Source organism: Maniola jurtina, chromosome 19, assembly GCF_905333055.1.
Source record: "Maniola jurtina chromosome 19, ilManJurt1.1, whole genome shotgun sequence".
Taxonomy (NCBI): domain Eukaryota; kingdom Metazoa; phylum Arthropoda; class Insecta; order Lepidoptera; family Nymphalidae; genus Maniola; species Maniola jurtina.
The window spans coordinates 7,153,043-7,177,562 of record NC_060047.1 but is presented as its reverse complement, the minus strand read 5'-3'; the positions used below and the strand labels follow the sequence as shown (position 1 = coordinate 7,177,562).

Sequence of the window (24,520 nt, the reverse complement as noted above, 5' to 3'; positions counted from 1 at the left end):
ATAACTAGTATTAAAAACATCCAACTATAGTGTAAGACATTCTTCTGTATAATTCTTGTGTCAATTAAGTTTTATATTGTTACTATGCGTCTGTGAAATTGAAAAAATCATAGTCCGTTTAGAATAAAACTTTTAAAAAGCTGAGCAAGTATCGTAGCTACGGTAAAACTTGCCGAAAAATAAGCAAGAGTCCATAATAAAACGTTATAGAAAGTAAAGTGCGTTCGCGCTGGCAACTGGCGAGCCAACTCGGCGATAATTAATGTGGAGTCGAGCGAGCGAGCGGCGCCGGCAGCCTCGCGCCCGCCGACAAAAAACCCGCTCTGCCACAAAAACACCCGTCGCTAGAGCGAGACGCCCCTATGCGATAGAGCGAGACGGCAACGAGCACGTATTTCTGTGACGAGTTCTCGTTCGCCTCGAGCGCGGCGCAGTTATCAGAATACGGCGATTTGATTTAATACTCCACAGAATGCGCCCTTCTATATTTTATCACATGACGTTTGACAGGTCGCCGGAAACGCGCCGAGATGTCAGATTCAAAAAAAGGCGCGCTCTTTCAAACAAAACAACATTTTTCGCGTTTCGATGCGTTTCGCAATTTACACTACATCTAACTTAATTATGCCACAGAAAATATAGCTTTTAAAAAAACTCGAACTCATATTTTAGGTTCCATGTAAAACTTAAATTAAAGTGAATTGTATTAAGTATCTATTTAGTTATGTACATGCATTTGAAAAACCTACATTGACAAATCAAGTTTCTAGCGATTATATCACGAAACTGGTAGAAACTATTTATTATGGTCTGAATAGCCAGATAACCCATTACGTACATAAAGTTTGATGTTTTACAGGAAAAATAAAACTAATATAACTTTTAGAGCGCATTTGAAATAATTTGGGTAGAAAGAAATACTAAAACTATATAATATACTAAACAAAGTAACTCTTAAAGTGAACCAAACTATTTTGATTTTTAATTTTGAGAAAATAAAATGTCACAAATTCGCACTGTGGTATTTGAAACCAGCCACAGTTGCGAAATACGGAATTTCAAAGCTTTTAATTGAAAGTTGTGAAATTAAATTTTATGAAAAATCAACTGAAATTCAAGGAAACACGGCTTCCAAAACGAAGATATTAGAGTTAAATACAATTCTACCCATTTTATAACAGATTCACCGAAATGTTACTCAACGTAACGAAGTTGGAAACTTGAATAAAAGTTGAACAAATGAACACTTAAAAGAAAAGGTTTAAAGCGGCGAATCTGAGTAGTCTTACCTGGAAATCACTCCACATTTTCATGGGGATACACCATAGTTCCAATATGAAAACATGACACGATCACGATAACAACTGTCAAAACTCAAAGTCACTCGCACTGGCGTCACTCACTGGCGATGTGTGCGGAGGCCGAGCGCAGACTGAGGCGGCGAGGCGAGCGCTCGCGGGCGGTTACGACTTTCCTCGTTCGACGCGCGTCGCCAGCTCTCGGCCCACCTGCAACTCGAACAACAAAACCACCGCTGTACAGCCGTACCCAGTACTGGGTTCTACCTCTTACCAGTTACCTGCTAGAAATACCTTCTGAGTATTCGAAGGTCTCACTGATTACGCTTTGAGTTTTATCCGCAAGCAAACTTTGTTGTGAAATCCTATTCTATACCGTTGTTTATCAAGTTACTAATGCGGTGTAGTATAATATGGTAAAATGTACATAGATGGTACATAGTTGGTTGGTTCTTCCTAGGAAAAAATTTCCTTCATCAAGTTATAGTTCTCTATTGAGTTGATTATTATTAAATAAAAGATGTCGATAGATATAAGCTGGAAAAATCTGATAAAGATTGATATGTAACCGAGGTATTTATTCGCAAACGCGATAACAAAACAGTGCAGAGAACTGCGTGCTTTAAGACGCGGACATAAAGACGTGAAGTTCAGTGCGATGAAGCACTGATAACGGCTCGGAATGTGACTGATAAAAACGCTTTCCAAACAAAGTTTCGAGTGCAGGGCGCAACGGCGTAGCAGGAAGTTCGTAGCAAAACTTCGTAGCGGTTCGTAGCGTGAAAGTTTTGATTTCAACGATTTGTGTTGCGGCAAAGAGGGCCGCGAGGCCGCACTAGCTCCGTGGCCCTGCGACTCGCGTTCGGACTTTTCCTAATTTGCTCTAGCATTCGCAGTTGGATGTACTACATTGCTGTGTATGTTGAGCACATTTTTTACAAAGTTGATCAAAACAATCGATGTACATCGAATAATAAATGTAATCATTTCTTCATTTAGTTGGTGAATTTATCTATTCCGTCATCTCTCACGAGAGAGCGCCACTTGCATGACTAGCAAGGACGCCCTTACCGCGTTGTAGTCAGTTTCGCAAACAATTCATGACACGGCATTTAATAGTCGGTCCATGCCGCGTGCGGTTCACTCGGCGCGGAGTCCCACGCCCCGCTCCGCGGCAATGTGCCGCACGCAGATCGATAAAATTACAAAGTAGTAAAGTACTGCTCATAATACATAACAAAGAAAATTCCAATTTCCAAAAATCCCGCGCCAATTTCTATTTTTCCGATGAAAACTCCAAACAGATACGAAATGAATGTAATTGCATTTCATACTTTCGTTTGTTTGTATCGGCGTTTCTTATCGCGATGACTGGGCGGTTTTGATTCAGGGGCTAAAGTAAACAAGCTAACTTTGTAGACGGTGTTTTTGTAAGTTTTCCAATATTATGAGCCAACGTTAATGCATATTTCACACATATTTCACTTTATGATTAGTTCGAATGCAGTTTTATTTCGTAAAAACTAAAGTAGGTTTCGCTTTTCCTCGCGACTTCATTCGCGTCAAGTTTTTAAAGATCTCGTTGGATATTCTCCAAATCCTTTCTTAGAGGGTTCTTTCTATAGCGTAGGTATAGTTCGCGACAGGTCGAGTTGGCGATCGGGGTATGAGGCGGGGGGACGCCCTGCGCGCCCGTACGTCGCCCGCGCTATCCCGCACCAGGTTAGCTCGGGGGCTGTACGGGGCGTCCCCCCCCCGATTGCCATGTTGACCTGTTGCGTACTATAGTTGCGGCGATAGCCTACCTAGTGGTTAAGACCGTCAACCTCCTATTCAGATCCACTTGCTTTAACAGCGAACGAAATCATCGTGAGGAAACCTGAGATGCCTGAGAGTTCTTCGTTTCAGTTCAGCATCCGCTACGCTGGCCAAGTGTGGATTGGCAGACCAGCTTAGCGGACTATGGCTTGAACCCTTCTCATTCCGAGAGGAGACCTGTTCTCAGTAGTGGGCTGGCGATGGATTAATCATGATTATGATCATGATGATCAGAGTTCAAACGAGATTTTTGAGAAACCTAAATCCTACTTCTACATTGCCTTCGTAATAGTCACAACGGCATTCTGGCTGCAATAAGGGATAGGATAGGCTGCCCAATAACGAAACATTGGGTAACAGTGGCCACCGGGCAACTAGAGTTGCCACGGTAGGCCACTTTATTTATTTACATTGTACTAACATTACCAACATAATTGTAAGGAATTATTGTTACTGACACATGAACTTTGTACATGGACTTCTTGTTCTGAAATAAATATTATTTATTTTAAATTCCCGCGGATGAAGTCGCTTGCATCATTTAGGTAGGTACCTATAATATTAAGTAAGTATAGTAGTTCAAAAAAACCTTTTCTACAAGCTGGACATCGCTAAACACAGTATAGGTACTTTTAAATGCGCAAGGTGCGCGCGCGCTGGTCGCCATGTGCACACGAGTCATGTATATTGCACGATCTGCAATGCGCCGACACCAGCTAACGCATAACTTTTACACACTATTCTTATCCCAAGGAATTTTAGCCTCTATTACAATTAACCAAAGGTACATTTTCGTTTGTGTGTTTCTTCGAATATGCACCATCGTTCGTGGTTTACTGTACCGTGTCGAACGCAAAGCTGACTCCTCACTTGGTGTCACTTTACGCTGCTATGTGAGAAAGCAGGCCATGTTCGGAGGTAGGTATTTTCAAAAGTGATACACGAATGATTTAGTTATATTTGTACATTTAGTAGGTATACAGGGTGGTCAAAAAGTCGTGGATCAAACGAAATAGGGAGATAGAGGAGGTCATTTCTAGCAAAAAAAATTTCTACAGCATGGCCATATTTAAATTGCCCTACGAGTTATGAATATTTTTGGGTTTTTTAACAAAATACCAGATTCTCTTACAATTAGACTAATTTAAAAAAAATGAGATAAAAAACAATAAAACAAACGATGCTGTGTCATTACTAGATAAAGTATCAGCACTACAAACCTTCTATTGAGGCTCTGGCTACCAAATTACAAGAGCAATTAATTTTTTCCAAAACTTTTAAACCGTTACCAAAAACTAAATGTCACTTTAAAAGCGCACTGTGAAAAAAAAAATTACTACATAAAAGTGACCCTGTATCAGAAAAACTTGCTGATTTAATGCCAATTTAAATGAGGTATAATACATTACTCTTTGTTTCGTAATTCTGGTATTATAATCGTTTTTTCATATCAAGGTGCAAATTTCAGTAGATTAGTTTAATTCAAAATAATTTTGAAGATTATCATGCTGCTAGTTAAACTGCTAGTTTTTTGTACGTTGGAATGCTAGAAACATCACTGTGCTTGTCACACTTAAAATTTGTGAAAAGAATAGAATTCACTACCACCTCGTGCCAGAACCACCCAGAACTACCTAGAACGCCCGTCTTGCAAGTAGTTCATCTTTTCTAGGAAACAAAAGGATAAAGAAACTATGCCTCTCGTTCACACTAATCATCATTTCTATTTGCATTGTTGGAATAAGGAAGGATGTGAAAGAGAGGCATAGTTTTTTTATCCTTTGGTTTCCTAGAAAAGGGGCGTTCTGGGTAGTTCTGGCACGTGGTGGTAGTGAACAGTTTCTGTTATTTTCACAAATTTTAAGTGTGACAAGCACAGTGATGTTTCTAGCATTCCAACGTACAAAAAATTAGCAGTTTAACTAGCAGCATGATAATCTTCAAAATTATTTTGAATTAAACTAATCTACTGAAATTTGCACCTTGATATGAAAAAACGATTATAATACCAGAATTACGAAACAAAGAGTAATGTGTTGTACCTCATTTAAATTGGCATTAAATCAGCAAGTTTTTCTGATACAGGATCACTTTTCAGTAGTACATTTTTTTTCACAGTTCGCTTTTAAAGTGATATTTAATTTTTGGTAACGCTTTAAAAGTTTTGGAAAAAAATTAATTGCTCTTGTAATTTGGTAGCCAGAGCCTCAATAGAAGGTTTGTAGTGCTGATACATTATCTAGTAATGACACAGCATCGTTTTTTTTATTATTTTTTATCTCATTTTTTTTAAATTAGTCTAATTGTAAGAGAATCTGATATTTTGTTAAAAAACCCAAAAATATTCATAATTCTTAGGGCAATTTAAATATGGCCATGCTGTAGAATTTTTTTTTGCTAGAAATGACCTCCTCTATCTCCCTATTTCGTTTGATCCACGACTTTTTGACCACCCTGTATAGGTATTATAACTACCCATTATATAGAAAAGTTCACCTAAATTCTAATATACTCCGTTTTTCCTTAGTTTCTTGCTGAAAAGATAAGCAAATCGCGGATATTCTCTCAGAGAGGCGCGTAAGCGCCTCAATTTGCCGGACGTTTTAGACCTTCTGGAGTTAGGTCTCTCGTAAGGGCCGCGTATGCCGTATAGTAGGTACGCCTCCGTATTTCAGCGAGAAACTAGGTACCTACTTGTTTACTTTTTAGATAAACCAAGGAAAACCTGGTTTGCTTCGGTAGTTCTAATTCAGTAAGCCATGCCGCCAAGCTATTTAGCAATTCAGTACAATGCATAGAAACTAGAAACCGATCAGCCATGCCCCTTCTAAGTTAGCCCTCTTCCATCTTAAGTCTGCATCATTACTTACCTACCTACTGAACCCATCGTGTGCTTCACCGGTTTTTTTTTTAAATTAAGTATGACTTGTTTACTTTTCAATCCTATGCACAATTCGTTCAGCTTACCGTAGTATAAAGCCCGGTCACTGTGTTCAGTCTATATGCAGATTTTGGCAGCTTTGTATGTCGGTCTCCGAATTTCAGCCGTTCAGCCTGCAGAGGCGAAATGTCAAGTTTGCTGCAATGTCACAGTGAACTAGTCATGTATGGTCATGAGCGACATACACCTTTCAAATTATTTTGTTACGTTCAAATATGAACTTTGAAGTTCCATTATACTGAATACTGAAATGGATGTATATATAAGAACGCTGGAAGAGGTGTGCGATACAAAATGAGCATTATTTTTGTGCCTATTCGAAGAATTCCACCGAGCGAGCGAGCGTACCTTATATCAAAATGGTCCTCGTGTTGGCATGGTGTTGACAGATGTCGCATCAGTAACATTTAGTTCCGAGTACGCTCACAAGACACTGCTGCTATCAACAATAGCACTAGATAGATTATTAAAGACTTATAAACAAGACTTAAAGTGGTAGTCAAGACTAAAAATATCGCGTGTATATGTGTCCAGCACTGAATAGTTGCGTAAAAAGCATTTTATTCAGCATTTATAGCGAACACCGTCTAATGGCATCAACGTTCATTGAAGTTGATTGGGCCCAGTAATGTGCCTTACGCATTCACTCTGATATGAAACATTATTCAACTAACCAGTTCACAGACTACTATAAAATAATAAGGCTCTTTACCATTGCATCCGAATTTCGATCCGAATTAGAAAATTCTTGATTCAAATAGCTGTAATAATTGTATAAGGGGTTGCGCACTAGATCCGAATATCGTTTTTAGTGTCCGAGTAGGTATATCTCCAAATCGGAGCATTGTTTCACGGGCCGAAATATTAGGTATCTTGCGCACTGCATCCGATCCGCATTCGAGCCGTCATGCGTCATGCGGCATGCCAGTCTCAAAATCACGCGAAGCAGCATCCGTCGAAACTCCGGATTTGACCAGAGCTTTCTAGAATTGAATTTTCTTGGATTCGGATCGAATGCAGTGCGTAAAGAGCCTAAACGAGCATCCAATGAAATGAAAGAGGGCTAAATACGCTGACTACTCTAACACCGGAATGATTTCGTGATGGAAGGCTGTGTTCACGACATGCATGATGTACCTAAGTACATGCAGCAAGTGAGGTAAATACCTAGAAGATTTTTACAGAGCAGGTAAATCTGAACGCGTCCCTCGCACAGCTGAGCAGGTTTTAAAACAAATGATCCGTTTTACTTGCAAAGTTTTTCAGGTACTCTTGCAAATTAAAGAGCTCTAGCTAATGTCTGAAGTTTTTGAGTAGATGTCCAGTGTCCACCACTGGAAATACCAAGGTCCCGGGACTTCCATACGTCGTGGTCGTGCGCCACTCGTCTGAATCCAGCGCTTTTGATGTCATATTCTATCCACCTTGTAGGCGATTTGCCAACGATGCGTTTTCCGGTGCTTTTTCAGCTCCTTGGGACCTCAATGTCCCTCGGTTTTTTAAACAAGGTTGGTTTGTGACCCGCCCACTTCAGCTTCGCAACCTGTTTTGAACTATGTCGGTTACTTTGGCACTACGCATATGGTACAAAATGTAAAATACACGTCTAACAATAATAAGTATGGGTTATAATTTTGGTATAAAAAATTAAAAACTATTAAGCCCGTAGGCAGTGTCTTTATGCGTATATGAAGTGCATGCCGCTGGTTATTACGAGCGATGTTACGAATAGCATCAATAGCTACGAATTACGATTAACAATTTATATTCATAAAAAACTTGTACATTGGAAAAGCATTTCCATATGAAAATACTGTAAAGGCCTCGTTAAAGCCTAAATGATTTCAGCCGCTGATTATTTCAGTGGTTGGAATCATGAAGCATGGTTTCTATATCCATCTCTGTATAATATTCAAAATCGTGAATCGTAATCAACCCATTGTCGACTCACTACTGAGCACGGGTCTGTCAAAATGAGTCTGGCACGCTCGCCCGTTGCGGATTGACAGACATCTCACATCACACACCTTTAAGGATATTATGGAGAACTCTTAGGCTCTTTCAACTTTAAATCAAGTGATATTTAATTGCTTGCACTTAGGTTGCTTGTAAGAGATTGCTTTAGCGTTAAAGCCGCCTTTGCACCCTCATGTATAGTTTCTTCTTTGTTTTCTGTATATGTATATGTTTGTGTGTGGAAAATATTATAGTATGGATGGATTTAGATCCATCCATACTATAATATTATAAATGCGAAAGTATGTCTGTCTGTCTGTCTATATGTCTGCTACCTTTTCATGGCCCAACAGTTTAACCGATTCTGACGTTTGGTACGGAGATAGCTTATAACCCGGGGATGGACATAGGCTACTTTTTTACAAAATCAAAAAGTTCGCACGGGATTCCTAAAGATCCATCCGCTTATCCGATTTCTATGAAATTTGGTACCGAGGTAGCTTGCGTCCCAGTAATTGGGATAGGCAATTGACTTTTTATCCCGGAAAATTAAACAGTTCCTACGGGATCCTTAAAAACTTACATCCTCTAGTAAAAAATAAATAACTCCTATGAGTAAGAAGTTTGTGCCCGGAGTCAAACCATCGACCTCCGTATAGAAGGCAACTTCTTAACCACTAGGCTATCACCGCTCAATTAGGTGCGTCATATTTAATTTTGAAAAATTAGTAAGTTTAATAATAATTGTGGTGTGTTCACATTGTCAGCAAGTAGGGAATTTTGCAGGTTTGCAAAGTTTTTTTGAAGGTTTTCAAAGTTTTCAAATTGGTATTATACCTACTTAAATTTTCTTTTTTTTCGTATCGAAATATATTTTTGAATAATTTCTTATCAGGAGTGTAGTGAAGTGGTGGTAATAAAATTATTTCACCCGTTGAAGTAGGTAGCACTTAACGCTATGTTAAACAAAAAACTAAAATCGGGCTCGAAAGTTTGAACTTTACGGTTTTGTGTTGAAGAAGTGAAATATTACAGTGACGTAAAATTGACTGCTTGTTGTAAGATTTTAGTCAAGTGCGAACTCGTAAACAATATTTTTTTAATACTTACTGAAAAACGTAACTAACAATACTGCAGCCTTAATTTAATATACATAATAAACCTTATTTATAAAAGTAATAAGGCATAAATTCGCATTGTTAGTAGCGTTGGCACTTGACAGTATAGCGTTCGTACTGGGTAGTTGGTAGTAGCTGTGGTAGGGATAACTAACTATTATACCTACTCGATGGATGACGTAAATCTTCGTCATCAGACCGTTTTCCTCAGGCGTTTATTTCTACGAACATTCTACGAAGGAAATTATAACCTTAGTAGATAAAATTGATTTTGAAATAAGGGAGACGATTGAAAGAGACAAAACAAAAAACTACAGAACTAGTTAACCCGCCCCGGCTTTGCCCCGTTCTGAAAAGCCTCTCTTAGTGGGAACGTTTACCTTATTTCCTATTATTTGGGCAGTAAATAAGTTACTAGAAGGTAACATCCCTAACTCTCTTTGACATGGACAGTCTATTCAGAAGTAAACAAAAGTGCAAACAGCGAACTGTGGATCTAAATTAAAGTTACTGGGAACCTTTTTTTAATAAAAGTATTTAAAGTTCAATATTAAAAGTTTTTTTAATTCATTAAAATAGCTTCGAAGTTACCATTACATTTATTTTCAGCTTTATTTATTTACCCATTAATTAAACATACATAAATGCAGTGTATTTTATTTGAATTCGAGCTGATCCGCCCATGCTTCGCTTAGATAGAATTCATAAAAAAACTTGTAAAGGTACCTACGTTAAAGAGAGTTTACATGCAATAGCTAAAGTTAAACTTTGATATGTCAGTCAGTTAGTCAGTCAGTCACAGTTTTTGATGTGTACATATGCTCTTACTTACCTAACCAAACTTGTGATACTTATAATTAAGTTTCTAAACAAACCCATCCTAAAAATCGAATCTACGTCATATTGTATGCAAGGTTGCAGAGTTCCAAAATTTTATTTTCCTTGCTTGAAGAAATTGTCCTACAAAATATCGAGGATACAATATAGGGCAAGCAATGCCTTTTTATATGTATGAGTTCCAGCTGAAAATATAGTTGCAACTTGCTTCCACTGCATATACTTCATCATTACTAAATAGGTACTTATATAAAAATATATAGGTATACATATAAACTTTAATCTAGCGCATAAAATAGAGTACAGCCATCCATGGAAATAATTTTCCGAGAACCTTACGCTGCTGATATTCCGAGAAGAAGGTAAATGGACATTCTTGAAAAACTGGCCAAGGCGTGTTCGAATACGCATAAACTAAGGTTCCATAGTCATGTCTATTGCTAAAAACTTTGGAGATAATTATTTGTTACACAGTCGTTTTTCGAAAAACTATATCTAAAAAATCTCATAATGATTTTAAAATAGGTACTTAGGTAGGTAAGTACTTAGATTAGGAAGTTTATTTATTTTATTTACAGACTAGCGCTTGGCTGCAATCAGACCTGCTACCAAGTGATATGCAGCCTAAGATGGAGCGCGCTTGCCTAGTAGTTGCCTATTCACTCTTGACTTGACTGCTTTAGTGGAAACACACCCTAAAGTAGCTTCGCCTGTAATTTAAAATTGAAGAACTCACTTTCACGTGCTTTCACTTCAGTAAGAAATTTCAATTTAAATCATTTAAAGGGAGAGTCATAAAAAAGCCGGTGTTTGTCCCGATTGCAATTCGGAATTTCCCTGATTGAACTTTGCATCATATTTTGCGGAGATAAAGTCTGGTGTCCCCCGCTTTATCATAATACATGACTCATATTCGTAATTATTTTAGTTTAATTATTATTAAAAGAATATAATATTATTGTAAAATTTTACTATAGGGCCTTTCTACTCAAGAAATAGGCTAGTTACATGGGGCCAGGAACTGCATCATTTTTCAAGAAGTAACTATACAAATAATTCTTACAATTACATAAAAAAATAGGGGTTTTAAAATACTGACACAATTTTTTGAGCAGTACCTAATTAGATATTTCCATTCCATTCCATCAGCCTGTAAGCGTCCACTGCTGGACATAGGCCTTCCCATGAGCGTGCCACCAAACACGGTCCTACGCCTTCCTCATCCACCCGCTCCCCGCCACCTTCTTCAGATCATATAGTTTTTGATCTATCGTGCAAAATGTCGGAAAAAATACCCGAGTAGCGAACCCTCGGTGCGCGAGTCCGACTCGCACTTGGCCGGTTTTTTATATGTATATGTGTTAAACACTGGATACATTATGCAACAAAAGTTTTCTATCATGTAACATTATCTGGACGCACCTTATTATTGATAAGAGATACATGACCAACTTCACAATGATTTCAACGAGGGCTTTACAAATTTTTATTCAGACGAATAGAGTTGTGCTTATTATTTTCAACGATCAGTGGAAAATTGAAACAAAGGAACAATGCATTTCTTTGTTTAAAAAAATCCATATTAATATACGATTTAATAGGCTATAGCTGGGTCAAAAATAACGATGCCATTGATTATTTATAAATAAGTTTTTACAATTTCGTAGTAAGTAGCCGATTGCGTAATATACCGTAGAGCCTCCATGCGTAGATAACTACCTACAGAGTACGGACACCATCATACGAGTACCTAGCACGGAGCTTTTTGACACAAGCGATACAAGACCATGGGAGTAGGTACCTATGGAAATACCAGCAAGAAACATTTACTACTAAATGGACGCCATTGTCGTTAAAAGTTTAACTAATGGTACTAATGTAATTTTATCATCATCATTCAGCCTCCTTATAATCTTTCGGCCAGGGCGGCCTATCTTAATGAACACAATCTTCTGCCTTCTCATTCACTTCTCACCACTTCTAATATTCTATCTTCCCACCATTCTCTTTATATCGTCGCGTCGGTTCATTGTGCTGAAAGGCGCGTCCACACTACGACTTTTTGTACGCGGTCTCCGCTTGAGAACTTTTCGGCGTGTTTTCGGCTAACGGACAACGGTCATCGTTCTTTTTAGAACAGAATAGAATAGATATTTTTAATTTTTTTATTTAATGTTAGCCTGTGATTAGTTTTATTTATCTTGTTTAATTAATTTAATTTTTGTTTAAAGTTACACAATGTACAGGGCATTTTTGTTACATTCATTGCCACAAAAACCACAGTCGGTTTTACATTGCATTAATATGTATTTATTTAAATAATATAGAATCCCACTTCTGGGCAAAGGCCTCCCCCTTCTTCTTTTAATCCTTTTTATTTTGGGCTGTGCGGAACCATAGTTTTAGAAAAGAATAGAAGTACTTTTATTGAAATAAACTTTTATATATAGTACTTACTTTTAAGGTAAGTACTTTCGAGTCAACGAAAGTCGCAATCGACTGTCGAAGTAACGAAGATCGATACCCACGGTCGAGGTTACGAAGATCGATCTCGACTGCCGACGTAATATTACGTTAAAAAAATAAATTATTTAATTTATTGAAAATCAATAAAACTTAAAGATAGCCTTACCTAATTACTATACAATTCGTGCCCGCGTAGAATGGTAGCAAGAATACTGGCTGCATTTCCAAGCCGGACAGTCAGGCAACTGACGTTTGATACTTTCAGTGCTTTCAGTACTCGGCCGATAAACAATTAATTCATTTCTCACTGAAACCTTCATAAGAGCGGGGCGGATAAATGTACTTACCTACGTTGTTCATACTTTAATGAGTTGAATACACCTTGTTCATTCTTTGCAGGTGAACCGAAGAGGACGGTGTGTACTCATCTCATTCTCATTATGATTTTGCGACTTATGTCAACGATCAACATCACTTCAACTTGACATCAAACTCCACGCGATTTTATCCCTTATTTTGTACAAAACAGATACTATTTTAGCGTGTCCATATTTCTGCATTTTAGGATTTAGGGCTATCGTACTCTCTACGTTACTTGGTATCGCTCGGCGCTCAGCGTCGATGTTTTCCTCAGTCGTTTTTATCTATATCTCTGCTCTTTGACTTCGTCTGACGTATAAAAATACTGCCTCTGTATTTTGAACTTTGTGTTCCATATGATAGAGTAGTTTTTCAAAGATAGCGAATTCGTTTACGTGAATTTTGGACTCATTAGTCGCGACTCGCGGAGTTTGGTATTTCGGATTTTAGTAACACTAGTGATATGCGACCAAATGGAAAAATTAACGTTTTTGATTCATTCTTATTTTAAGCGTGCCAATTATTGTAAAGATAGGCATGACGAGTGGAAATTATTAGGTAAGTATAGGATGAACTCTGAGAGTTGAGACCCAACCAAAGCACGGCGGCGGCGCGACGGCACTCAGCAGCAGCCACGCATGAAGCCAATTATACGACAAACCTGCACACTGAACGCGCGCGTACGCGTGCACAATTTTTGGAACTGTATAAACTGTGATCTAATTACTTATGATAAGTAGGTACAAAATACATATATACCTACCTAATTAACATACCCTTTTTATTTTTACAATTGGTAGGTAGGTACCTACCCCTAATTTACCTACAAGACAGATTAGGAGTAGGTACCTCGGTAATTTATTAAGTAGGTATATATGAACAATATGAATAATTATTATGAACCTATATTATTTTATAAAAGGAGAGCCAAGTCTTAGATTATTTATTATCTAAGGTAGTATAGGTACTTAAATAGAATCTACACCTCCACCAAAAACTTTAATGAAAGTATGTGGGTAGAGCTCCCTAGTACTCCCTACCTATAGCTTTACATAAAAAAGTCCGACTTCTTCCAGTAGGCTTCAACATACAGAAATCGCATGTAGAGTTAAAGAGTCTGAATAAATAAGGCAGGGTGTTCAAGGTTGACGGAGGTTTTATAGGAATACGGTGTATGCGGTGTGAGATGCGATGACGTCGCGGCGCCGAGAGCGATCGTCGGCGTGCGGCGACCGCGAGCGCCGGCCGCCGCGCTCGGCTGCGCCGGTCGCCGAGCGCAGCGCTGACGCAACGCGCGACCTCTTTGTCCGGCCCCACGGACTCCAGCGGAATGTCCGCCGAGCCGGCCTCGCCGCTGCGACACCGACCGCGCTCGACTAATTACGAATGTCAAATGTTATCGCACGCAACCGACAACCGTCCGCCGTCCGCCGGCCGCCTCGTCCGCACTCCGCTGCGCCGCTCTTCATAATAATAAAACCTGATATTTAAAACGGAACGTCCTTCTAACGCCGTGTAGTTGCGCCGACGCCAATCTACGATAATAATAAGCCCGGCTCCCAGAGAGCGATGCGCTAAAGCGCTCCAGCATACTGTTCTACTAGACGCCATTTCACTGTAAAGCGCTACAGCGATGCAGAGATCCGCTTCGCAGCGCTCACATAAGTACGGCCAGTTCTATGCGCGCCTGTATAGCTATTAAATGTATATAGAATATATAGTAGTAATCGCTCGACGCAGCGGTATTATGTCGGAAATATACCGGCTGCGCCGCGCCTCGAGCCGTTTCACCGTTTCACCATTTAGTTTGTATGGGGAGTTTATTTTTGATTTTTTAAAGGATTAGAAAGAGTTATTAAAATAATTTTACTGGTAAATTATAAAGTACAGGGTAAGCGTTCCTTGAAAGTGTATTGGGGTGTTCTGAAAGTTCAAGTTTCAAAATTATTGTTGACATATGAATTTTGGTAAAAACATCCTTTACAGCATTATCTCATTCCATTGAACGCATTTATTGCCTAACCAAAAGTTCTTTTTTAAATTTTCTTAAATATTTTATTTTAAGTTTTTTTTTTGTAATAAAGTCTTATCTAAAACCCTTACATCTTTATGATAAAATTTAGCAACAATTAAAACATAACCAGAACTAAACCATAGTTTTAAAATAAAAATGTTGCATGTAATTAATGATAACATCTTGACTCTTGCCATCTACTTATTAATAAAATTACACTAATTCCTTTCAGGACAAGAAAGCAATTCCAACTTATAACTTCAATATTATTTGAAATAAATTAAAAACCTAAGATAAACAGCTGTTATTGACTGAAAAAGTCCCATTACACGTTCTTTTCATACCTACTGTGAGTATATACTCTTATATGTCTCTCTGACTCTTATATGCAATAAAGTTCTTTTATTTTAATGAAATACGTCTTTTAAACTATATTTTAATATGTAAATATTATAATAATTATTTTATCAATAAGTATTACATTTCAATTTAAAATAGACATTTTTTATTCAGTAAAATACAGATCAAAAGCAAACAGATACAATGCTAATAGTCACAGTCTAATAACATCCAAAAAATACCAAGTTTTTTATTACCACTGGATTTAGCCATATGTATTTTGTTACCATGAAAATTTCAGCTTTAAGTTTACTTAAATCAAATTAAAGGATATTGATATCTTTTAACATATCAATATCCTTTTCAATGGCACTGCTATATTGCTGATAGAAAATTTCATAGCAAAGGTAATTTATGAAAAAAGTCATGAAGTGGACACCCAACATAAGTGAAGCTTCTTACAATAATTATACTATATAAAATCTTATACTCGGACTCGCTTATTAATATGAGGAATATTACGTACTGCCCAGACAATGAGGTGTGTTTCATTGTCATGCATGTTAGTTTCACTTTTTGCACGGTAAGTTCCCGTCCCATAACTTGGTTAATAAGTTTCATTTGAAGAAGTTCATTTAAATCCCAATAGTCATTTTTCCCTTTAATAATTCACTTTCAGAATTATCCTTTGCAAAGATATTTTTAAATTAAATACTGTTAAGAAAACTCGCTCTAAACCCAGTGTTTCTATTAGTTAAACTGCTACATAACATAATAAATGACTTTTTATTATTCACAATCATGATTGCTCATGATACATGATTGCAAATAATCATAGTAAAAAATTATGAAATATAACTATTAAAGTACAAAACATATTTTAAGCATCTAATATTCGAATTATAAAAAAAAACCTGAGCTTAAGCGTAAAATACGGTTACAGATGATGTGACCGTATAGTATACCTATGCATCTTTAGGTATAGATAATTAACAGTCTCTAATACTAGAACAGAGTTAAGTTGCAGGTAACTAGTAAAAATATAATTATTTTGCTCAATTCGCGTGCATGTTAATCACATTTCGTGGACATTTTCATAATGCCCAGGCATATTCTACGACTTGGCGCTGTTCTACTTAAATACCTTTCAGCATCCAACAAATCCGGATATTTTGAAAGAAGCTCTTTCTATAAAGGTAAAGTAATTAGACTGTAACGCTGATCAATAGTTAACTACATAAATCCTTAGACATTTGTTGATCATTATTTGTTGAAAACCTAGCTATTCAGCAAATCATTATTTTAACAGTGGGTAATTTATTTAAGTTTAAGTGACTATTATAATCTAAGCATTGATATACTTAATACGCAACATAAAAATACTTAAGCTAATTTTTTTTTGGATTTATCATTTTCTAAATGAGCAACTGCTATTTTTAATGATAATCATTTTACATTTTTTATTATTAAGTATAAGAAAAAAAAACGCAAAAAAATATTTAAATTTAATGTATTTTGACTTAAAATATTTTTTCATGACACTTTATAGACAAAATCAGGATATTTATAATTTATAAAAAATTAAAATGAACCCATACATATTTAAAAGTAAACAATTTGCATATCGCCCAATGTAGGCAATACAGATAAATATGGGAACGATGATCGGCCTGTGGCGCGGCGCGTCCCTCTGTCAGCTATAGCGTGGCCTTATAGATGGTTGTTTGCGCTCACAGAGTGCGGTGAACAGCGCTCACCGGCGCCGCGCCTGTGTGCGGGTTCACGTACGCGCGCACACTGGAGCGCGCCGCGCACACTCGCGCAGCGTGTACGGTGCGTTCCGAAACCGCTCTCTATTCTATCTATGCGAAGGCGTCGTATCGCCTCGTATAGCGGGCACGCTCGGGGCGAGGAATTTAGAGGCGGGGGTCGTATCGTTAATTGTTATGAAGTTGATTTCGGTCCTGAAATTCCGAAATAGGTATTTTGAAATAACGCCTCTTTTTCATCAACAAGACAGACCTTAACTTGTCATGCAGAATATTCCTTGTTGTGCCAATTCGGTGTTAATTGTTATTAATTTATGGGAGTATATAGTTAAATACTAAATTGAGGTGGCTGTCTTGCGTCACTTTTTGCCATCCGCCGCCGCTAGAGCGCGCTCGGAGCTAGCCTAAAGGTTTTAGGGTTGTGCGTAGGTGTTTTCGTTTGTTGTTCGATTGTAGGTGGCGTGTTATCAGGCGACCGCTGATAACGATGTAAATTATACCGTGAGCGGGGCGCGTAGGACACAATATCGCTGCTACTGCTGCACGGAACCGCGTGGAAGCGATCGTCAAACGATTCCATGGTTACCAACTACCAGCCCAGTAAGACTTGGGTTTGGTAGGGAATTTACTTTTAGGGGTTTCTATACTGAACAACCTAATAAAACAATTATCAATGTACTTACCTACTTAATTATAAAAACTGTTAGGTAAGTACCTATCTACTTACTTCAAATAGATCTAATACTACCTAGGTAGGTATACTACCTAACTTAAATCTATCTACCGAGGTAGATGTGAAATGGGTACACTACTACCCAGGTACTTAACTAATTTTGAGGTAGGTATTTCTAGACTTTTTTAGCATAAGTAAAAAGGTACCTAGGTATTTATATTTCTATGTACTTATAGGTGTTACTAAATTTTTTTGCTGAGCTGACCAAAACAAAAAATCGAACACTTATACAAAAATCGAGCTTTTGTGTAAGTGAACTTTAGGGCTTTAGGCATAACAGACCGTACTTAATTAGGTGTAGGTTCAATGGGTGATCTAGACTTAGCTTAAAAACTCTTTTGAAATAAAAAGTAAGAAGGTATTGCTCGCAACGCCCTCTGCGTTTAGTTCTAGTTAGCTTCTATGAAACAATGGTGGACTTGACACGCAACCTATAATATTATGCTATTTTCGATCTAGGTAGATACTTACCTAAGCAAGTTGGTATATATTTTTCATATTGAAAATTAAAATACGAGTAGGTGGGTACAAATAATTATTTCGTAGATAACCGTTTTTAGACTTACGTACCCAAAGGGTGCAAAGTGCAAACAGGAACCCATACTAAGCCTCCGCTGTTCGACTGTCAGTCCATTCGTCCGTCTGTTTGTCAGTGTATCTCGTGAATAGGTTGAATGTGTAGTGTAGGTAGAATGTTGAAATTTGCAATCCAAAGCGACGATGGCGTCGCGGGGTCAACTCCCATTTGGGTCAATAAGGGACTGAATTCTCAATTAGCGTAGGTCTGGTATGGTATGGAAGACTTGGATCTGAATCACACAACATATTACCACACTCTGTTTAGTGTGACACTCGAAATCTATGAACATTGCCGAAATGCAAACTCGCACTAAGGGTACTTACTGTTTGTTTCAGCCTTAAGCCATGTGTCTACTGGCAAAAAACTTGCAATCTTGACAGTCACTTGCATGTCACTAACGCTGTGTAAACACTAAATACTCGCAGCAACTTAATTTCAACAAGTTTTACATTGGAAAGTACTTCCAGCAATTTGACTACTGCAAGTTTTATTGCGAGTGGACACGTAACGCAACGCAACATTGCATGATATCCTGTGACAGTATCCTTCAAGTTTTTCCGTCGTCGTTGCAACTTTAATGCAATTGAACCTACTTAGATAGATAAAAGATAAGAAGAAAACTTGCAAACTGAATTCATAGCCCTAATTGTAATGGCAATGTTTGCATACTTTGTGATTCGTGATATTAGTTTTGTGTGCCGACCTCGCGGATAGCCTACCTTACCTAAGTAGGTATAAACTTTAAAAATACTTAATATGACTATAAAAATATAAATAATACAGACTTTTTTTCGTTCTGTTATGTTTACTGACAGGCTAATACCAGGCATACCTTGCAATTTGCAACTCATACGCCACTTATTGTACGTTGATAAAACCTTCCCGTAAGTCCCAACAACATCTAAGTATACAAAGTTTCATCGTAGAATGAACTATGCGTGAATGCACATGTAACAAATAGACGGACAAACATTTTTATATAAGCAGTAATTACTCGGGCGAAACGTCGTTACATTGACAGTCGACATCGAACGTCGTTACCTCGACTTTCGACATCGACCTTACCTCGATAGTTCGTATCGACCTCTGTTTGCTCGATAGTCGAGATCGACCTCTGTTACCTCGATATAGCCCGGTCAAGTTAGTTTAAAAAATAGAGGCAAGGTTACAATAAGTCACATAAAGCTAAAAGTTGGTACAAATATTGAGAACAACATTATAAATGAATTGTGAAAGTCCCTATCAATCCCACATTGTCAAAAAAAATTCAAGGTTCACGAAAGTGGAATTTCGTATTTTCCAGCTAAACGTTAAATCAAAAAATATCTCAGATGATAATGGTAGATCTATACTTAATAATTTTATGAATTACAATTTTTGTCTAATCTATTTGATAAAACCGAAAATTTTGACCTTAGACCTTGAATAACTTTTTTGTGCATCTGGGATCGATGGCGATTTTTCACAATATATTTCTAATGGTGTTCCCAACGTTCGTACAAATCTTTAGCTCTATGAGAATTATTGTAACTTTGAATGTCTATTTTGATCAAGCTAATAGTCGATAACAACCTTCGTTACTTCAACAGTTGATATCGATCTCCGACTTCGAATAAATCATTGAATTGAATTGAAGTGAATTGACTTCGACAGTCGACATTGGCCTTTTTTACCTCGACAGTAGATATCAACTCCCGTTACCTCAACAGTCGATATTGACGCTCAGTTCCTAGTCAACATTGACCTTCCTTACCTCGACAGCCGACATCAACTTTCGTTATCTTAACTGTTGACAACGACCTCCGTTGCCTCGACAGTTGACATGGACCTCCGTTATCGCAACCGTTGACATCAACCTCTGTTACCTCAACAGTTGATATCGATCTCCGATAACTCGACAGTCAACATCAACCCTCGTTAGCTCGACAGTCGACATCGACCTGCGTTACCTCAACAGTCAACATCGACGTCTGACCTCGATAGTCGACATCGGCCCTGGTTACCTCGACGTTATATTGACTCCCATTACCTCGACCGTCGATATCGATTCTCATTACCTCAACAATCAACATTGACCTTCGTTACCTCGATAGTTCATATCGTAGATTTTGAAGCCCTAGTCTCGGGTCTCAAAATCTTAAAAAAATATCTGTAGTCAAATTTTTTATCAGGCTGAAAAATTATGTAAGAGTTGGAGGTCCAAAAAAAGAGTGGAAAGGCTTAGAAGTTAGCTTCAGGATGTTTGTTAAAATAATATTTCACGCTCGTTTTGCTCGCTATTTTTTAATCAAACTTGTATTTTGCATTTTCGATTTTTCGTGTTTAGTCATGAATTTCATGTAAAAATAATTTGAAAGCTTAATTCTTGATACGATATAAAATAGTAAAAAGCATAGGTAGGTAGGGTAATATAAAATAATATTTAGATTTTTTGTGGTTAAAGAAGAATTTTATTCTCAAAAGATTTTTTTATTATTGCCTAGTTTTTTTCCTCGATAAAATTGGATCTAATTTAACCATATTGCTGTATATATATGGTGCACTTTATGAAGACACCTATTTTAACCCCTAACAATCCCAATCATTAACTTATTGTTTTGATTTAAACGAAAACAAAATGGGACTTAGGTATTTCGCAAGACTTGCATGATCTATTGAAAACTTTTGACTTCTTGTGCCTAACCGACTTGGATATGGAATAAATTTCAGATTAGTTCACAAGATAAGTCGATTTGATGAATTTATTGCAGCAAATTGTCAAATGGTTTTTTCATTTAAAATTGCTTTCAATGAACCTACTCATCGAAAATTCTTTGTTTTATGACTTTCATGTTTAGTAGAGCTTTTAAAATGGTCTGTTGAGGTTGCTGTTGGACGACTGTGGACCAAAAGGCACCGGGCTTATACCCCGGATGGGACCGAAAAAATATTTCAAAACACCGACTTCCAAGCCACTACGAAGTAAAAAAATAATTTTTGAAGTCGGACGAGCGTCATAATGTAGATTTCACTTTCTATGCTCGCCCGATTACTCGAACCTACTGAACGTGTAGAAAACCAAAAAAAATATTTTATAGTGGTTTTGGAAGTCGATTTTATTGAAAATAATTTTAACTAAATGGCCATTTATATTTACTTACTAAATCCTCACGGCTTAGAAATGCAGTAGGTAACTTTTTATGAAGAAATACCTGTCTACTAAATTGTTCTATAGGAGAAGTAAATATGTACTTCCTTAGCTTCCATGAAAATTAGCATTTTGGCTTTGGGTTAAAAATAAAGGAATACGTCAGTAGAATTTTTGGGAATTCCACCTCGCCCGATTTTCAAAATTTCACTCTAGCGAAGCCAAGGCGGGTTTAGGGTTCCTAATAAATTATATGAATTATAAATGAGTAGGTAGAGTAACTAAGTAACACCTCTTTCTTTGCAAGTCAGTTGAACAATACTGCTGAGAAGTGAGAATCATAGCAGTATACATGCAACCTGCAATATCCTCACAATCAAGAGTTTTTGTGTTTCGTGTTCATTGCGCGCTGTTGAGTCATTGACATGCGACGCGCAACGCGCTACTAAAAACCCTTCATAATACCGCCAACGCATTATAACTCCTAAGGTAAGGTTATAATGTCTATTATTGTGTACAATCCGTGAATGACACAGACTAAAAGAATATTATAGAAGAAGCCTTCAGGAAGAAACGGGTCCAAGACACTGAAACAAGTTTAAGGAAAAACTGTGTAGATCTAAAATAGGATGTAGACCCAGTTAAATTAGAATGAATCTTAAGGCTTTTGTCAATGAGTTACGGATTCTATTTGTGGGGCCTTTGGGTACCTATGAAGTTTATTTTAAAAATTATTGATGACATAGTCATGTGTCCTAACTACTCCTACTAGGTATATATGAAATATAACGTCGGTTTTCACTGACGTTACATTTTAGAAAACAATCATAATAATATCTCGAATTCGATTTCTGAGCCTTAAGGCACCTATGAGCTTTGTCTCAAACTTTATCTACACCTAAAATTTACGATTTACAACACAGTTTTCTGCTGACGGAAAACTTTGGGAACACAATCATTTTTCGGATTCTATTTTTGAGTCTTTGGACACCTGTAAACTTTATAATTCACATATAATATGAGTAGTTCTAATGTAGTGTTTACTATTTATCTATCTTTTTTGTATAGTCTTCGCTCAACAGATGGTAAATCCGTCAGAACTCGCGGGGATGTTCCCCGGACATAAATGGCGTAGTACCCTCAGCTTTCCGCTAACAAGAAGTTTACATCGAATGTTTTCCTTTAAAACTGTTAGTAGGTCGCCGCCGAATGCAAAATGTATGCAGAACTGTATGACGCAGAAAATATCCCACCAGGTAACGGTATTATATGCAAAGAGTTGAAGGCTTTCGTTAATAAAAAGGATTTTCGAAGTATATAATAGGTATTTAGGTAGGTGTAATGTAATAATGATTCGCTTTTCTGATATACTTAGTTAGGTATCTAAGTTTACCTTCCTAAAACGGTTTAGTAAAATAACTGGGTAATAATTTTGAGATGAGACTTGTAACAATTTCTCAAAATCTAACTAAATAGACAACCCTAAAAAATATATTGCTATCCTTCTCACAATGTTCCCTGCGGAAAAGGACAGAATTACTATTAAGTTGTCTAGATATTATTGGTAGCTAGATAAAACTTAGGTAAAGTATGCCACGTTTATCACAAGATAGTTATATACCTAGTCACATAAAAAAGTGTCCCATTTTGACCCTTGATGCAAATTAGATTAGTAAGAAACAGTCAATTTTCATGGGTCTCCTAAAAATTTATTTAAAAAGTACATGCAATGTAAAGAAAATACTTTTTCCGAAAATCTAAAATGAAAATCATAGAAAATCAACATGGCTGCCTTGTTTCGTTACGTTCAAAAACGAAAGGCGAGCGCGCCAATCGGCATTTTAAAGACAAGTTGGACTGGGTGCGCGGTAACTTGGCTGCGTCATGGATGGCTGCTTGTGAAATTTTGCCGTTGCTATGAGCTGGGCTTGAGTTAGCCGGAGTTTGCTCGAATGGCCTGAGATTCAAAAAGTCGAGCCAGTCGAGTCGAGGCAAACGAGCCAAGTCGAGTCGTAATGCGAAAAATACTCGTTTTGAAGGCGAGCGTCTGCCAGGCTGCGTTATAAGCCACAGACTAACGAATTTTAAACCTATTTTTTTTGTTCAGTCAGTACATTATTACTACGTATTTTTAAATTTATTTAATTTTATCAAAGAATCGAGGTAGGTAGAGAAATATTATTTAGTAGAAGGTAATAAATACCTACCTATCTAGTAATCATCAAGTTCGACGCATTTTGTATAGGCATTTCGAATCCATACTCAAGTTCCATGTGATATTGTTTTTATAAGGCAGGTAAGTAGGTACCTATATTATATTGAATTTGGTAACTTAGACCCAATGCTTAACATTTACCTACCTATTGTTTTTAATTTAATAAGTAGTAGGTAATGTTGGCTTGACTTTTTTCAGCGTGTAATAAAATTTTGGCCATATATATTTTTGGCCCATATTATAGGCTATAAGCACAGCTATAAGTATTCAAAAGAAAAGTACCTAGGTATTAAGTATGTCAAAAATGCGCGGGTATTCTTAGGTACCTAGTACGTACTTACGTAACTATCTAATTAATCCTGAACCCTGATTAGGTAAGTTTTAACGTTGCACGTTTACGTTTAACGTTAACGTTTAATTAAATAAGTAATTAAGTAAGTAATTCGTAATGCAGTTTGTTAAAATTCGGTATCTGAACAGTTTTTATGAGTGCATGTCGTAAAAAAATATTATTGACATGCATAGGGAAAATAAAGTTTCCCAGTTCCGCACAAAATTACAACAAGAGTAGTAAAACTTTAGGTCCTTGAGCGTTAATATGCTGCATAAAAGAAACCGAGTTTGCGTAGTCTGTGGCTCGCTGAGTCGAGCAGGCCGCTAGGTGGCAGCACATAGCTCGCTATTCACAATGTATATTATTTACAGCGCTTATATATGTATGTCGTTATATGAGCGAACAGAAAGCTACGTTCGGCGGACGCGACGCGGCTGCGGCGGGGGAGCGGCGGCGGCGCGGGGGCTACCCACGCACACCGCCTCGCCCACGCACACAGCCGTCGCGCGCCTCGTTCGTACGTATCGAACGAACGGGCGCGCCAACCGACCGACTCGCTCGACGTATTCTTATTATTATGAAAGGAGAAACGCTTTTTGTAGGGCAAGAACTAAA

The 24,520-nt window shown here is 37.4% G+C and overlaps 1 protein-coding gene across 1 annotated transcript in view; it reads right to left on the bottom strand.

The window, feature by feature from the left end:
- Positions 1-6,508, bottom strand: part of LOC123874915 — a 47,351-nt gene extending 40,843 nt beyond the window's left edge. The window contains exons 1-2 of the mRNA XM_045920478.1: positions 6,406-6,508; positions 1,290-1,508 (exon numbers count right to left, since the gene is read on the bottom strand). Of these exons, the coding sequence (XP_045776434.1) occupies positions 1,290-1,313 (24 nt within the window). The 5' untranslated portion in view covers positions 1,314-1,508; positions 6,406-6,508. The remainder of the gene's footprint in view (positions 1-1,289; positions 1,509-6,405) is intronic.
- Between the last annotated feature and the right edge of the window lie 18,012 nt (positions 6,509-24,520).